The 16,762-nt window shown below is 41.1% G+C and overlaps 1 protein-coding gene across 1 annotated transcript in view; it reads left to right on the top strand.

Annotated features, from left to right (window-relative positions):
- Positions 1-1,182: 1,182 nt before the first annotated feature.
- DPP10 (dipeptidyl peptidase like 10) overlaps positions 1,183-16,762 on the top strand; it is a 512,130-nt gene continuing 496,550 nt past the window's right edge. Inside the window, exon 1 of the mRNA XM_053405055.1 lies at positions 1,183-1,593. Within this exon, the coding sequence (XP_053261030.1) occupies positions 1,534-1,593 (60 nt within the window). The 5' untranslated portion in view covers positions 1,183-1,533. The remainder of the gene's footprint in view (positions 1,594-16,762) is intronic.

Below are 16,762 nucleotides of genomic sequence, written 5' to 3'. Positions count from 1 at the left end.
CTGAGGCTGTTCTGCCACATTTCTTTTGCTCATGACATAAAAGGGTAATAACATTCAATTTTACTAAATGGGCAACAGAATTTCTTATTTATTCCTACATCTTCACCTGATGATTAGCGTGGATTAACTATTTACATCAACATTCCCATTCACTGAATGTCTCATGTATAGATTTGGATGACTGTATGCATAATAGAAAACATTAATATTCAAGATCATCCTTATAGATGTTGGGTGATAATCTGACTAAGTCATATTCAAAGCAGAGTCTGCTCTGAATATGACTCATATTTCATATCACCCATTGTGATGAGCTAAGCATGTGATATCAAGAAAATAAATGCATCAAATGAAAGCAACCTCAGTGTATAAAGCAGGAATGAGCTGGTTTACCTGATTTCCATGAAGTTGCAAATCAAGATATTTGACTTGATTTAGCTCAGTGAAGAGCATTACAAGAGAAACAATGTCAACAATAAACTATACTGTCCCTCTCCCTTTGTCTCTGTTTGTCATGTTCACACTTACACCTCAGCATATGTGGCATTGATTGTCATGTCTACAAATACAGCTGCCTAATTTTTGGTGCATTTCTGTGCACCATAGGAACTGTAGAAAATGACCACAAGAAAGTCAGTCAAGTTGTTGTAGCCCTTGTAAGAGAAATGGAGAAGTGGGGAACTACTGCAGGGATTTGATCTGATTCTGCATAGTGTAACCCTTGTACCTACTTGAAAATGATCAAAGGTATAATATCAGCATCCCGTTTTAACATGAGAACTCTGTAGTAAAATACAGTCCAGGTACTAACCTAATGCCAAGGGATGGGGCCATTTCAACACAGGAATGTGTATGGTGTGACTAAAGAACAGGTGGTTCCCTTCAGATTTTCCAAAAGAGAAATTAGGAGGGAGTTTTGATGCAAGCATCTGGATGGGATGTCTCATTGTCTGCATATATTTCAGCTACTTTTCCAAGCACCACCTCAGGAAACTGAAATTAATTGATAACACTGAAATTGTGTGTATGTATGTGTCTGTGGTGCGTTGTGTTTGTGCAGTTAGGATTTGAAGGCTAATCTGTAATTACCCCCTGAGTTAGATTAATTTCAAGGAAGGAGAGAGTGTGCTGGGCTGCAGTAAATACTGATGCAGTTTGCTGGTATTCTGTTCTTTTCAAAGGGTTGGTGAGTCGAGATCATTGGCTGCGCTGAGGAGCTGTCACATTCTCAGTGCTGGAGAGGTGCAGTGCAAGTGAATGGAAGCAGCATTTGAGCTCTCTGTGTGCAGAGGCTTCAGAAACCTGAAGAACGATGAATCAAATGAATACTCGAGTTTAAGGCTGAGATTCAGACTTGTACAAATCTGACAGCATCCCAGCCTCTAGAGCCATAAGCACTCGTAGGAGGGGAGAAAGAGAGAAAGAAAGAGAGAGAGAGAGAGCAACAGCAGAAGTCTGAGCAAGAAGGACGGATTTCTAGCCATTTGCTCCATAACTCATTGTGGAATTGTGCGCTATCCTGGGTGCTGAAACATGAACCAAACTGCCACAGTGTCCCATCACGTCAAATGCCAGTCATCCAAGACGATCAAGGTATGGACAATTCATTATTGTTGCAGATTGTGTGTGCATCTCTCTCTTTGTGCATATATATAGGAATATGTGGTGTTCATTATTTTGCATATTTAAGAAACTCTGACATATTTGCTTGACTAATTTTGATTGCTTGTGGATTATAAGAAGAGTACTGAATCTTTTGATTCTGAATTTTTTGAATAATGCTTGCATTGTTATTTCTAGTTTTCACTTAGGATTTCTAAGTTGGTGAGCTTTCTAAGTTTAAATATTAGCAATGGGTTATAATGATTAGCAAGTTTGGTAGGCTTGGCAGTACTTTCTACAATGAGGGGCAAAACAGCCAAGGAAAACACCACACACACAGTTAGCAACCTGTTTGATTTTTTTCCATTAGTTTCTTGTGTTCTCTGAGTACTGTATGGAATGCTCCAGGCACTGGGATTTTGAATTCTTGTCAATCATTTTAATGGTAAGGTCCGATCAGTTGTATGAATAGATATGTGTGCCAAGTTGAAATGAAATAGAGTATAGTTGGCTTGCTCTTGGCTTGTTAATTGAAAATGTTTTTGGTGGCTGGGATAGCCTAGAGATATTGTGGAAAGCTGAACTTTTATTGATGGCCCTGTCATTCTGTGAACGGTCTTGACTGACGTGGATTGATCTAATAACAACATGAAATAAGCTCTCTCATCATTTTGTGTTCTCCTTACTCTGCATTTGAGCCACATGCATACATATTCGATGTGTGGCAAATGATAGACACTGCTAATATTACAGTGAAAAGGGCCGACAGAAGGACTGCAGTGGTTTCTGTATAAACTTATATACCCTTTACAGTAAGGTAAATGTATAGCAGTGAAAATAACTTTTCAGGCAAGACACAGACTTTTGTTTGGTGGTGTAAGGATTTCTTAATCTATTTCCTTTACATTACAATTACATGTGTGTATTTGTATAATGCTATTTTCTGGGCTGTATTATGGAGTCATTCTACGACAAGCAGGTATTTTATAGATTTAGCAATATATAAGAAAAACCATATAGAGCACAACACGGAATGCCAAGTTTGAAATTCTGCCAGAAGGGGCATAAAAATGCTATAGCTGTAATCAGGCTCAGTCTTACTTGGAACTACATTCCACTGAATGCAGTGGGACATGGAGCGTAACCCTATGCAATTTGCATTCAGTGATACTTACTCCCAAATAAGTATCTGAAGGACTGTAGCCGTACTTGCAATTAAGTGTGCACACAGCTGGGCACCCTGTGATATGGCAAAATCCAGTGGCTTCCTGCATTCTTATGAACAGTGAGGATCTAGGCTTTTTAAAGAAATGAATGATGTAAAGTACGGTTACAACGAAACTAGTTTCTAAAACAAATTTAGCTTTGTTAGTTGTTTTGGACACAATATAGGATACATGACTTATAGTAAAATCCTATACAGTACAAATCCCAGGTGAGTTCACTGGGGCTCACTCCTAGGTAAGTGTGCATAGGATTTCAGCTTTAATCTTCTTGTGTGTGTAAATGGGCTATATTTCCGAAGAGTAATTCGTAAGGTATGTATTTCTCACAAGATTGTAATTATTAGCCACACAAGTTGTAATGGTATCTATAGAAACTAAATGACCACTTGTTTCATGTTTGCATATGAAGGTAAGCAAAATCCTATGAATTGCATTTAAACCGATCATACTGCAGTTAAGATAAAATCACCTTCCACTCCTCTTAAGGATCTGCAGTCCTAACCCTGTGAGTACTAAACGAAGGCTGTGCAATGCAGTATGGGACCTGTATCATATCTGCTACAGCTGAAACTATTTTTTTCACTGTTGGCAGCACTTATTAAATGCACTTGACCACATGCCAGGAAGAAAGCACAAAAATGTTAGTGTCACATTAAAAACCCAGATTGGTCAATATGTGTGTGTGTGTGTGTGTGTGTGTGTGCGCGCGTGTGTGCGAGCGTGCGTGCGCAAACGAGCGAGGGGGGGGGAGAGAAGAAATAACACCAGCGAATTGTGTTTAGCCATGGACCCTTTGTGCTACAGCTGTCATAAGAATAACAATTCCCAAGATAAACCTTTTGATATTTTGCACTCTCTTTATGATGTCAGGTGTATAATGTGCTTTGAAAACATTTCAAGATACTGCAGTGCTAAGGAAATGGTAGCAGAAGCTGACATAAATATGAAGTTGGGATACAATATGCTTCAGTAGTTGAAAAAACACCAGCTCTTTAGCATGTTTTCTTAGACGTAGTGTTTCTAATAGAAATTGGGGGTAGGGAGGAAGTGCTAATCCCTTTTTTCAGCAATCAGCTGGAATGTACTGCGAGACAGTGACAAAAACATTAAAATTGTACATGGAGTAGCTTAATAGTCTAGGCTGCAATCCTAAGCACGTCTGTTTGGAAATAAACCTATTGAATTCAAGGGGGCTTACTCCCAGGCAAGCAGGGTTAGGAATGCAGCCTTTGTAGGTGTACAATCTACAAGCTGGGGTGTCTGGCATGCTACTGGGCTCTGTGAAAAGGTTTTGTTGTAGTACCCTTTAGTGGAATCAGACTGGGGTGCAGTGGGAATTAGGATTGTATCCAAAATGAAATGGAGAGAAGATAGGCATTGGCCATGATGAACATGAATTCTGGGTAGTTTGCTATCTGTCGGGGCCTGAATTGCTGATGGAACAACTGGATCTACATCAGCATTGGAGCTGAGAGTTAGAAGATGCATGGTGCCTTCTTCCTTTTCCTGTCAGGGTTCTGCCTGCAGTGATTCTGCCCCGGCTCCACCACCTAGTGTTTCTGGAAAAGCTGTACTAAACATGTATGATCATTATTCCTTGTGTATCATGATAGTCTGCAGTCATGTGAGATGGATGTCCTGTGCCATTGTGATCTTGAGACTGTCATCATCACAATTCTGTGCACGGTGCCCTGTGTTCTCACCTTTTTCAAGCTCCCAGGTGCAGCCTCCATTCCACACATTCCATCCAATACAGATGGGGAGGATAAAGGGGGCAAAAAGTGGTAGAAAACATGGAAACAGACCATTCAGTGCAAAATCTGGTTGGGGGCTTCTGGCAAACAGTGCATGAGCAAAGGCTGATCAAAAGGAAATCTACTTAGGAGGACGGCATGAATTCAAATCTTAAGTTGCCACACTTTCCACAGACAAACCATAGTCAATGTTTCTAAAACATAGTGGTCTTGGAAATGTTTGCATGTTCATTAGCTTCAGTCAACTGTATAGCATCTTCCATTTCATGGAAATAAGAAAAGCAAAAGCAATCCTCCTCCCACAAAAAAGGTCATTATTAGAATCTTTGAACTGCAAGTGAAATTTCCAGTTTGATCCATGTTTTCTAAGAATATTCTTTTTTCCCTGTGTAGCACTATAAAGCAAGTACTAGAACAAGGTGAAGTTTTGCTTTTACTTACGCAGTGGCAAGGCTGGCAGGCAGTTGCATATATTGTTTGAAAGTGCAACATGACACCTAATAAAACTATGGATACATTTTTTTGGGAAGCACCTTGAGACCGGATTATTATATTAACTATATTTTTGTGCAGACAAAACAGACCCTGTATCATACTGGCAGGGGATTGATTTGCCAATTTTCATGCCTATATGAAATATAAATATGAAAAATATGAAATATGAAACTGTGATCAGTTCTCAAATGGTAGGGCTAGATTTTGGTCCATATTTTGAAATTAAAAACCTCCACTTTATGCTATTCAACAGCTTTGTAATATATGATTGCTGTTAGTCTGAATATAAGCCCTTAAAAAAATGGTGCTGGGTGCAGCTGATCTGAGAGTGGTTTGAGCTGTAATTGAACACTACAAGGGCTGAGTGGTTACTGGACGAAAGGAAATATATGCAACCTTGATCAAATATCGCAAGACATTTTGAATGTAATTTGGGGTTATTTTGTTTGCATCTCTCGCTTAATTTGACATTTCCCAGTTGTATTTATAATCTGCCATGGTGGTGACTGCTGCTTTGAAGAAACTGACCCATAGCTCTTTTTCAAACTAAAGTACACTTGTTGGGAACCTGTCTTGCAAAGGGCCCATGAGTCAACTCAGCACTTTATATATAACATTTTTGAAGCTTAAACTTAGAAGATGATTCCAAGAAAAATGGTTTGCCTCAGTGCCTTTGCTAGACAGGGTAAGCCATGGTGAACCAGCTAGAACCATTTGTCTGGCTCACTACAAGGCATAACTATGGGCATTTTTTTACTTTTTCTAAACATCAATAAATAAAATTCATTTTATTTACATGAAGAATAATGTGTGGCTCTGGGTTTCTTTATTTCTTTTTTAAACAGTCATTTTATGGTAGCATTCTCTTGCCTGGTGCCCTACAGATGTTTTGGATTATAACCTCAGCCAGCATTTCCAATAGTCACGGGTGATAGAAATTGTAGTCCAAAACATTCGGATTCTCTACTCTGTCAGTGAAGTCTCCTTCCAAGGAAAACAGGAGAGAGGGTGCAAAAGCATTTCAGCTGACTTTAGATAAAGTTCCCAGCCTCCTAATGAAACCCTCTCTTAACTGAGATTCATTTTACTGCATTTTCTGAAACACTTTCAAATCTTAGAGAGCTAAGCAGCTCTCTGAATTAATGATTTTTCACTTAGATCTGTAATACAGAAAACTTTTTAGGGTCTAGCTGGGAATGCTAAATACCCACCTTATTTCTCTTTCATTACAACCTTGACTTCAGAAGCCACCCCTTGGGCAAATGACTTGTTTTTATTCTTTACACTGTTGGCTCATCTTGTAACACTGAAAGTAAATTAGATCCTGTCGCGGAATTTCACCACTGTTGGGTGTACCGTTATGCTTTACTAATGGCAAAATGGAAAGATTGTGTCACAGAGGGAGAGAACTGCTAAAGCTTTGCTCATCTTGTTAAAAAAAATTCAATAGCTTGGGCTTGATAAATTCAACAACTTTGAATCTCTTGATAACATAAGTGTGAATATATAACATCTTACAAAGTGTGAACACTGCATAGTAGAAATATTTTCCACCTTGTTTGTGCAGCAAGCTGTTAAATTTACCTGGGAAAAAAACCACAATGAAGATTTGTGCATTTCATACTTTTGACATTTTCCTGGTGGTGCTTTCTGCCTTACACCCCTTGGTGAATGGATATGACTTGGTGTTACATGCAGGAAAGTGATCAAGGGGTAGCCTGGAATAGGGAGTGCTTAGAGCAATTTACTAAGCTACTTTTCTTGTTTTGGTGTTGGAATCTTTAAATTTGCAGCACTGGGAGACTTTCCTGTTGTTATTGAAGACCATGCATTGTCGTTTCCTCTTTGGTTGGGTAGCTCTTGAGCTCACCCCAAAATGTTCCTTCTTTCAGGAACTGGATGTGTGATTAGTGCTTCAAATAAGTCCAGGCATATGAGGAACACTAATCAAGCTGGAATAATGCTAGACTACAGGGGCATGGCATGGAACTGTAGCAGCACATCAGAAAATATCCATTGGGAAAGGCACATGAATTACTTTGAAATACTCACCTGCAGCTGCAAAAAGCCGGTAATGCAGAATCTTCTGTCTGGAGGAGCATTATAAAGATTACTCTTCCCCCCCCCCCCAATATATGCCACAAGTTTACAAGTTCGTACAAGTTCAGAAAATCTGTACCAAAGTTATTAGCATATTTCTGATAGTAAGAAAGCAAGCAACTGATTGGATTGTAGACCAGTTTTATTTTTAAGCAGAACTGGAGTCTGAAGTTCTGGTAGGACAGCAATTTGGAAGCTTCTTCTCATTCCAACACAGCTCAGCAGATGTTATGATAGGAAGCACTTTAGATCTGGTCTCTGTCTTTGTGTCAGACTGCAGCACTTCTGCACAGATCTTGCACCTTTATTGTTGTTGTTTAGTCGTTTAGTTGTGTCCGACTCTTTGTGACCCCATGGACCAGAGCACGTCAGGCACTCCTATCTTCCACTGCCTCCCACAGTTTGGTCAAACTCATGTTGGTAGCTTCGAGAACACACCACAAAGAAAGTGGGTACATTGTGATTAATAGCAAATGCTAAATATTACTCTTGTGCAATAAATCCACTCCTACACCAAATAAGTCAGACTCTTACGGTAGTGGCCCATTTGGTGGGGTGGAACTGCCGAACTGCCCATGCAATACTGCAGCTTTCTTAGGGTGCATTCAGATGTGGATATTATTGCATCATTCAGACCAATGTGGAAATGTGAAGCCCAAGACTGGAAAAAAGAGAAACAAAAACTGACAGATTTACCCATCCCTAGTGTATATATGCATATCTGAAGTGGATGCAGTCCCTCTCCCTCTCCCTCTCCCTCTCCCTCTCAGCTCCACAATTCTATTTTATATGCAAAGATTTGCACGAGCAAATCAGTTAAATGTATACAGCATTTTGGAAATACATGACCATTTCCCCCCACTCCAGCTGTTTAATAAACTGGAGCAGACCATTGCCAAAATGTACCGTGCTATAATGTAAGTCAATATCTGAGAAATAGCCTGATTGCTTGGTCCATTAAGAATTATTCTATACAGTGTGTAACAAATGTCACACATCACTAATATGAGCTAATGACATCAAATGGGAAGACTGTCTGAGCGCTTAGCACTCTAATGGCCTTGTATAGGCTTTACCGCTCTATTTTGTCCCAGCAGCGATGCAATTCCCTGTCGGCATTTTCAGCATTGGATAATTAGACTTTTCTTCTGCTCAGTGATGCTATCCATAAACCTGACTCTTGCACACTGTAATGTCATTTGTCAGGCAGAATTTTCTGAGAGGTGAGACAATATTGTGAGAGACGTGTCGCAATGTGCCTACACGCTTGGGAACACGGAATTTAAGGCTGCTATCCTAGGTGCACTTTCTAAGGGATGAGCACCACTGAACACAGTGCAACTTGCATCAGAGTAAATGCACCTAGGATCAGGCTACACAGTCAGAAGAAACAAGCATATAAACACATACATTATTGGATTGACTTGAGCATTCAGTATCGGCAGCCTGCCATTCTCTAACTAAAACGGCTGACTGTGACAATCACCTGTGGTTCTTCCATTTCCCCCACTTGCTCTGTCATTTGGTCTTGCTTATCTCTTGTTGGCATTAACCAGGTCTGGTCAAAACATGCCCATTTATTGCTATCAGCCAGTGGCATTTTATTATTATTTTTATTTTGTTGCTGCCCTTCATCCCATACAATCATAGGGCACTGAACAAAACAACCAAAAACAGCATAACAATAAAATTAAGATGTCTGTTAATATGCATATTAAACTAGAGGCAGAGAACCTCTGACCGGGGGGGGGGGATGTGGCTCTCTGGCCTCTCTATCACACTCTAGACCTGTTTCCAAGCCATAGCCTTCGCCATCCCTGCTTTGCACTCCCCTTAAGTGTTTTTGTCTGGCTGGAATGTGTCTTTGATAGCACCCCTTGCTTGCTTGCATAGAGAACAGAGAGGGGTATGAGAAGGTGTTGAAAAACTAGCCTAGGACACAAAGGTAGAAGTTCTATCCACATTTGCCTCCAGCTCCATTCACCATTGGCATGTGGCTGCCCAGAAAGGAGTGTGGCCCTTAGGTTGAGAAAACTTCCCCATCCCTGCATGAGAATCTTTATCTCTTGAGCTCCACATTGGGCAAAAAGGTTGCTACATTGCAGGGTTGGACTGGATGGCCCTTGTGGTCCCTTCCAACTCTACTATTCTATGATTCTATGACTGTGTTTTAAGCTGATGTCTAAAAATCATCCATGAGGAGGACAACAAATGTGGGGGTGCGTGTATGAAAAATGTGGCCACAAAACTGAGCTAGAGTTGAGGAAATGAGTGAATGTCACTCCTTTCACCTTTCTTTTCCTTCACCTTTCCTTTGCCCTTCTCTTTATCCCTTGGCTCTCTTGCCTGTCTGCAGCTTCATCTAGCAGCATGAGGGTGGAGAAGGCTGTTGTAGCTACAGGAGTGCCAGATTGGTCATGGCAACTCCCATCTGTGTAACCATGTGATTCCAACCTTCAACCCTGACCCAGCCCAGCCCCATTCAAGTAAGCAGCAGCAGTGGCCATGGTGGGTGGTGGGGGTTGGGAGGCCCAGTGTCTCTGCTCCACCACACACACTGCTAGCTGCATCTTTATATCAAGGCTTTCACTACCCTTTGGTCTTCCATTTTCCCCACAGCACCTGCTTTTCCCACATGGACAAGGTGATTCAGGATAAAGGAGGCAGAATACTAGGCATGTGGGGCACCATCTTAATTTTGTTTTTTTGCTCTAGAGAGCACTGCAGGTTACAAAGTGCCATAGAAAAGTAATTTTATGGCACTAGGCTTTCCCCGAAGGCTTGCAATCTAAAAATTAAATGCACTCAAAAAAAGAGTTTGGAAAAGAAGGTTGTGATTAGATTCTGGGGTGTATTTACATTGTTGTCCATGTCTGAATTTGACATCATTAAAAAAATTCAAAAGAGAAAATGGTAAAACCGTTATCTATGCAGACACATCCATGCATGAAATCCTTCTATCCTCAAAATGATACAAGTATCTCTTGTATTTTAGAGTTGGACTCGATATAAATAAATAGAGATTATTTTGAGTGCTGTAGTCCTTGACTGCATTCAGATGGCAGAGAAACATTACTGGGAACGCAAAAATAGAAATGGTATGTAAAAGTAGATGAGACAGGACACCTAGAGAAGGGAAAGATGGCCTGTAAATAACTTGAAAGCTTGGCTCACTCCCATCGCCTCTCTTTCCTGTGCTATGCTATACCTAATCTATTAGAGATCAATACTGCAATATATTGAACTCCCTACCCTCATCCTATGAATACACTGTAATCTATTTAGCATTTTAAGAGCATGTAAATGGTCCCACTGGCAGTGTAATGCGCTTAAGTGGATCCAACCTGATATAGGTTCAAATCCTTATAGATCAACACTAGTTGGACTTTGACAAGGCATTTTTTTGTTTTGTTTTAATCTTCCAGTTGCTACCATGTCATTTGTCAATGTAAAGCTTGAGTATTTTAAATTTTCCTAGCTATTTTTGCAAACATATTTCCAATTTTTTTTTTTTTTAAAATGAATAAAGCATTGTGAGCCCCCCTCACCCCTGCCAAATAACTGGAGATTTTTGCGCACTTAAGGATCTTTACTCTGGCCGTATGCAATTACTTGTCCTAGGCATGAACTACATGCACTGTGAGCATTGCCCTGGTCATTAATAGCTTTTAGATTAATGGCATGGTTGAAAAAAGGCTATTTTAAGGCAGGTAGGCACCAAATGTTTACGAAAGGTGTAACAAACCTTATTTAAAGCAAGGTCAGTAGTTTCTTGGGATGTAATCATAGCTAAATTTGCTTTTCACAAATCCTTGTTACCACTGAGAAAAATTGATACTATGTTCCTGGGTGATTTGTAGAAGCCTAATGTATGAGACTATATATAATTGCCTTTTCTAATGGAACTTATGAAATGACTCTCCAAACACCAGCCGTTCTTCTATTTCAGTCGTCATGGGTTTGGTTCCTCCCGACCCCACAAAGCTGTTCCGCACATAATGCCTTTAGTGAGCACAAATTACTGAACAGTGTTGCTTATATGTGCCTACATTTTAAATGTATGAGTACATTGCATACCCACGGGCTAAGGAGCTGATGCCACCCATGTCTACTTGGTGCCTGTGGTCTACAAAGGTGAAAGATGAGCACAATGCCTTAAACACAAGAGGTTTAGCATGCATTATGCAGGTCTGCAACATCTGCTCATATAAAGTTTATGCTGTACTCAATACACTCCAATTTCAATTTTTAGACAGAAAATAGGATTTTTGGCATGGTAGAATTTCTACCTCAAACCCACTTGCTTTTGTTCCCTTTCTGGATTAGTCAAATGTGTGATCCCGCTTTGTTAGGGAGCATACAGTACCTCTATTTAGGCATGCATAGGGAGGGGGGCAGGAGTGTATTCACTGGCCGTGCCCCCAGTATCCTTAGGCACCCCCAATCCCTATTGCTCCTCCAGCCTTTGAGTGAAGATCTGAAGGAAGATTCAAACATGCTTAGGCTCTGCAGAAGTTTCCACTCTGCGTGCAAGATCTGTTCATTGCACATGTTGGGAGAGGAGAGGTGGAGCCAGCATGCCAAGGGATGTGGAGAGTTAGGTTAGGGCCATCACATGCACCACAACCGATTGTCAGGCTTGCTATATAGTCTGAGCCCTCATGTAGTCTTTTGAACCCCTGACTAGGGCTAATGAATGGGATAATGTTAAAAACACCCCAAAGCCAGTCAGGTTTGGCTATAGGATAACTTCACTATGGGATAGTGATGGCAACATGAATAAATAATCCAATGGTACCACCAGGAGTACTATTTCCCACTATTCAGAAGAGTCAGGAGTTTTTCAGCGCTGTTTTAAATGTTTGCAGAAAACAGAGCAGTTTGAGCATGCTTCGATTTAAAATTATAATATGTTAAGTACCCCTTGCAGGGTTCTGTTCTGCCAAGGATGCAGAGCAGTTGCCAGCTGTACAAAAGAGTTATGAAAAAGATTTAATATTCTTGTTATAGTTCCTCTGAAGGAAGGAACAACAGCTATTACATTAAAATATTATTATTATTTGCTTTCTTCTGTAGGCTAATTCTAATCTTACATTTTTTTCCTCTGTAGAGAAATATCATTTGAGAAAACATGTATGAAAACATATGTCACAGTGTAAGCTCCACATAGATAGCGCACGGCAACAATGGTTTATGTTCATTTCCCTATAGCAAAGAGGGCCCCTAACCTTTTTTTCTTTTTTACTCCCAGAGCTGCATCGAGAGCTGGCTAACTCTGAAGGCTGCAAGTCAGTGATGGGAAGGGCCAAGTGGGTGCAGACAGCACACCCATAACCATGCACATCCACACACATGCTAGACACACAGTGCACTCACCACATGTATACATCCCACAAAGATAATGCACGTTCACTGCCATGCCCTACATACAGCCACCCCTTTCTACACATACAGTGCACCAACCCATTCTCATCAACCTTGCTCCTCAGTGCTTGGGCATTTTGGTGACTTTGGTGGTTGACAGCTGGTTAAAGCACTCTGGAGAGAGCCAGTGGGGGGGGGGCATCCAGCAGTTGTGAAACACTAGCGTAGGTTAGAGTACCCCAACCAACACTCACAATGGTAGTAGTTTGCCCAGAGCTACAGTTGGAATCAGTAAAATGGATGGAAACTGGTAAAAGCAGTAAATGTTTGTCAGGGGGACTGGCAAGCCATTAAAAATGGGTTGGTAGGCTGGGTCTAGGGTGTGGCATCAACATCACTGCTCTATAGGAATTCTTATGTGGAGCAAAAATGCCTTTGCTGGAACGAGTCCTGGTTTTGAAAGGTGTATAGGTTGTGAGGTATATGCTTGAACATGTGTCTACCATGTGTATAGAGCCAGTGCATGCTCTTTTGCATGGAGTCAGCATTTGCAGCTATTGTTATACATATGTGTGTGGATTTAGATACATCTCCATTGTTTTGATTCGCAGTTGCCACAGACCTCCATTCTGAGTTAAGTGCCAAGCCAGGTGTGACATGGAGTGTATGAAAGCAAATAACCTGCACTTAAAAAATGCAATAGCTGCTGTGTTGGAGACAGAGTAGGGTCAAGATCATGGTGGATTGGGGAAGAGAGTTCAAACCTTTGTGCCCTGCCATGGCTACAACAGCCCACACGTCCTGTGCCTTCAAAGCTGGTATTAGCCCTGTGGGGGTGGGAATTCCTATTGGTTCTAATGGAAGCTCCCTCACAGTACTTCAGAGCTTTGGGGCAAGGCAGTCTACAGCATGGGTAAGGAAGGGTTAACTCTCATCTCTACTCCTTATGGTCCCAGTCCTACTCAAGCCACCCTCCCACCAAAGGGAGTTTTAAAAATATATTAAACATATGTATATTACTTGTATTCATACAATGAACATTGTGTTTAGTTTGGTTCTTAGTCCATACAATCTGTGCTGCAGAAATGAACTGCAGTGTGATGAAAAGAAAAAAGGGTCAAAATATTAAACAAACTATGGCCTTTTAAACTGTGTGTGTGGGTATTGTTTTTGTTTGTTCCTATGTTATGCATTTTTGTGCTTTTGTATTATAAACTGTCCTGTAAGCCTCAGATGAGGGGCTGTATAGAAATTTAATGAATAATAGTAATAGTAGCAATAGTACTAATAATAGTAACAATAGCAATAAATGAATAGATGCTGATAAGCCCATTTTTAGGGGGGATAGAGATGAGATTGGTGGATTTTGCTTCTCTGCAGTATACCACCCTTCTGAGTGGAGCCCAGACCAGCCCCCTGCCATCTGCAGATGATCAGAAATGCAGCTATGATCAGAAATGGTTCATAGCTGGGACAATGCAAACTGTGCAAATCAATGTGCGATATTGCTGCTGGGCTTTCTTGCACTACATCATGCCTGCTTCTCTAGGGGATTTCTACATTGGCAGTTGGGGGGGGAGCAGTAAAAGATGTGCTTCATTTCACTTCTGGTTTCTTGTCCAGAAACTGCAAGGGGATTTTAAAAGGAAAGGTCTACTATTACATCCCACACAGATGCTTGGAACTCGGTGTAATTGACTTTAGACTGGATTAATACAGACTCTTTTTTTCATGGTTGCAGGTACTCTTAGAATTCAGAGGATTCAAAATAACTATGGGGCTAACAGTAATATACCTTGCAAAGGCTAAAACTTGTTTTCAGTTCTCAATATTTCCACATCCACTTATCAATCAGTTTTTGAACTGCTGACGTAGGTACGTGCCTCACATATGGGCAACAAAAGATGCAAAACACAATGAATTTCAACATGTCTACCAGCTTTTATTTTGTACCTGCCTTCTGCCTGAAAATGAAGTGCAGATGGTATTAGTTTCCAAGGATGAAAATGGGCACATGGCTGGGTCACAGACAAGCGGGCTATAGGGTTCCTTGCTTTCCTGTCTCATAAAACTATGAGATGGATCAAACACCTGCCAGAAATTCTGCAGGAAAATTCTGCAACCACTGTTGTTTATCTCTTCCCATCAGTTCAACTCTCTTAGCAATTTAGTGCAGGCTAATAATGGAGACAGGTTACAGGTCCAGATGCCATTCCTGTCCTGCGAGGAATGTAGATTGTAATTGTACCTCCGCTTTCCTCCCATTATTGTCACTAAAGCATCCTGAGAGTCAGATTTATGCTGCAATCCTAAACATGCTTATTTACAGAGGGAAGGCCATAGCTCAGTGGGAAAGCATGCGTTTTGCATGCAAAATGTCCCAATTTCAATCCATGGCAGTACAAGGTAGGGCTGGGAAAGACTTCATGGAGAACTACTGCCGGTCAGTTCTAGTTGGATCAGTGGTCTGACTGAGTATAATGCAGCCTCCTGTGTTTCTTGGAAAGACCCCTGCCTGCAGGAGTCAGTGCTTGTTTCCAAGTAAAATATACTTACGGCAGCTCTTTTAGGCACTGATCTAGATTCTCCTTTCGCACACTGCATGTTGAATTAAACAAGCGGTATGTACAAGTTTGTAAGAAACTGGGAGTCAGAAGCAGGGGAAGAAGAAACTCCTAATTTAGTAGAGCATGGAAATGTGCCAGTTCTTTCCCACAGGGAATGATGGGGAATATAAAGGAGCCATAAAACAAAGTTCTATTCCATATGAGAGAGGAATGGTGTTTTATTTGTCATCTTTACTCTTCAGCTGTTAAGAACCCACCACCTGTACTGTACATTTAAAGTAGTATCATGGTTCCCCCCTCATGCTTCCCCCCCTGAAAAAAAAATCAAAAAAATCCAGAGGGAATAAAAAAAAATGCTGGGAAGTATAGTTTGTTAAAGGTGCTGAAAGTCATTAGGATATCTCTATTCTCTTCATGAAGGGACGCAGGTGGCACTGTGGGTTAAACCACAGAGCCTAGGGCTTGCCGATCAGAAGGTCAGCAGTTCGAATCCCCATGATGGGGTGAGCTCCTGTTGCTCAGTCCCTGCTCCTGCCAACCTAGCAGTTCGAAATCATGAAGTGCAAGTAGATAAATAGGTACCGCTTTGGCAGGAAGGTAAATGGTGTTTCTGTGTGGTGCTCTGGTTTGCCAGAAGCGGCTTAGTCATGCTGGCCACATGACCTCAGCCAGTAAAGCAAGATGAGCGCCACAACCCTAGAGTCGTCCGTGACTGGACCTAATGGTCAGGGGTCCCTTTACCTTTATTCTCTTCTTGGAGCTACAATTCTTAACTCTGGGAATTGTAGCTTCCTGAGGGGAATAGAGGACTCCTAACAATTCGCAGCACCCTCAACAAGCTACAGTTCCCACCATCTTTTGGGGTAAAGCCATAAAGTGGAATGTTGCTGCTTTAAATGTATAGTGAATATGGGGTTTCAGTTCTCTTTGTCAGTGGACAGCAGCTGCATTTAAGCCAGGGGTGGGAAACCACCTCTAGGGGCTGAATGTGCCTATTTAGGCATTTTTCTCACTGGCATTGTTCTTCAAGAGCTATTGCTTAGCCTTGAGCTGTGATAATGTGCTTGCTGATTGCATTGATGTAGAATGGAAAGACCTATGTGGGCATCTCTTGACTTGTGCATGACTGGTCTGCTGAAGACAAGTAGAGGCAAGAGTAGCATACTTGGCTCTACCTATGTACATTTCCCTATGGGTCCACCCACCACAGTCATGCAACCCTTAGAAGTTTTCCCATGAGGGAATTTAGCTCTTGGGTTGAAAAAGCTTCACTACTTCTGACTTAAATGAACTAATTAAATGGCTTTAAAATGGCAGGTTGTCTTGTGTATTCATGCTGGAGTTTGATGCTCAAGGACAGGTAGTCTTACACTAGATCTACACAGTTATAAAAAATGCTCTGGAAAAAACCGCTGTAAAGCTTGCAATGGAAAATATCACTGAGTTGCTATTTCAGCTCTACAGCACCATTGGGTGTCACAGTGTTATAATGCATTTATAGCGGTGTATTTTGACTAACGTAGCTGAGTCCTTAAACAGTTGGAGCGTTTACTTTCGCAGCAAGAAACTAAGATATTTTGAGTCTGTAGGTAGTTTGCTAAGAGGGCACAAATTGAATTTTGAGAATTTCAGTTTACTGCATTTCTTTGCAAGA

Source organism: Podarcis raffonei, chromosome 1 (genome assembly GCF_027172205.1).
Source record: "Podarcis raffonei isolate rPodRaf1 chromosome 1, rPodRaf1.pri, whole genome shotgun sequence".
NCBI lineage: Eukaryota > Metazoa > Chordata > Lepidosauria > Squamata > Lacertidae > Podarcis > Podarcis raffonei.
The sequence above is the reverse complement of the archived record's forward strand: the minus strand, read 5'-3'. Positions and strand labels throughout refer to the sequence as shown.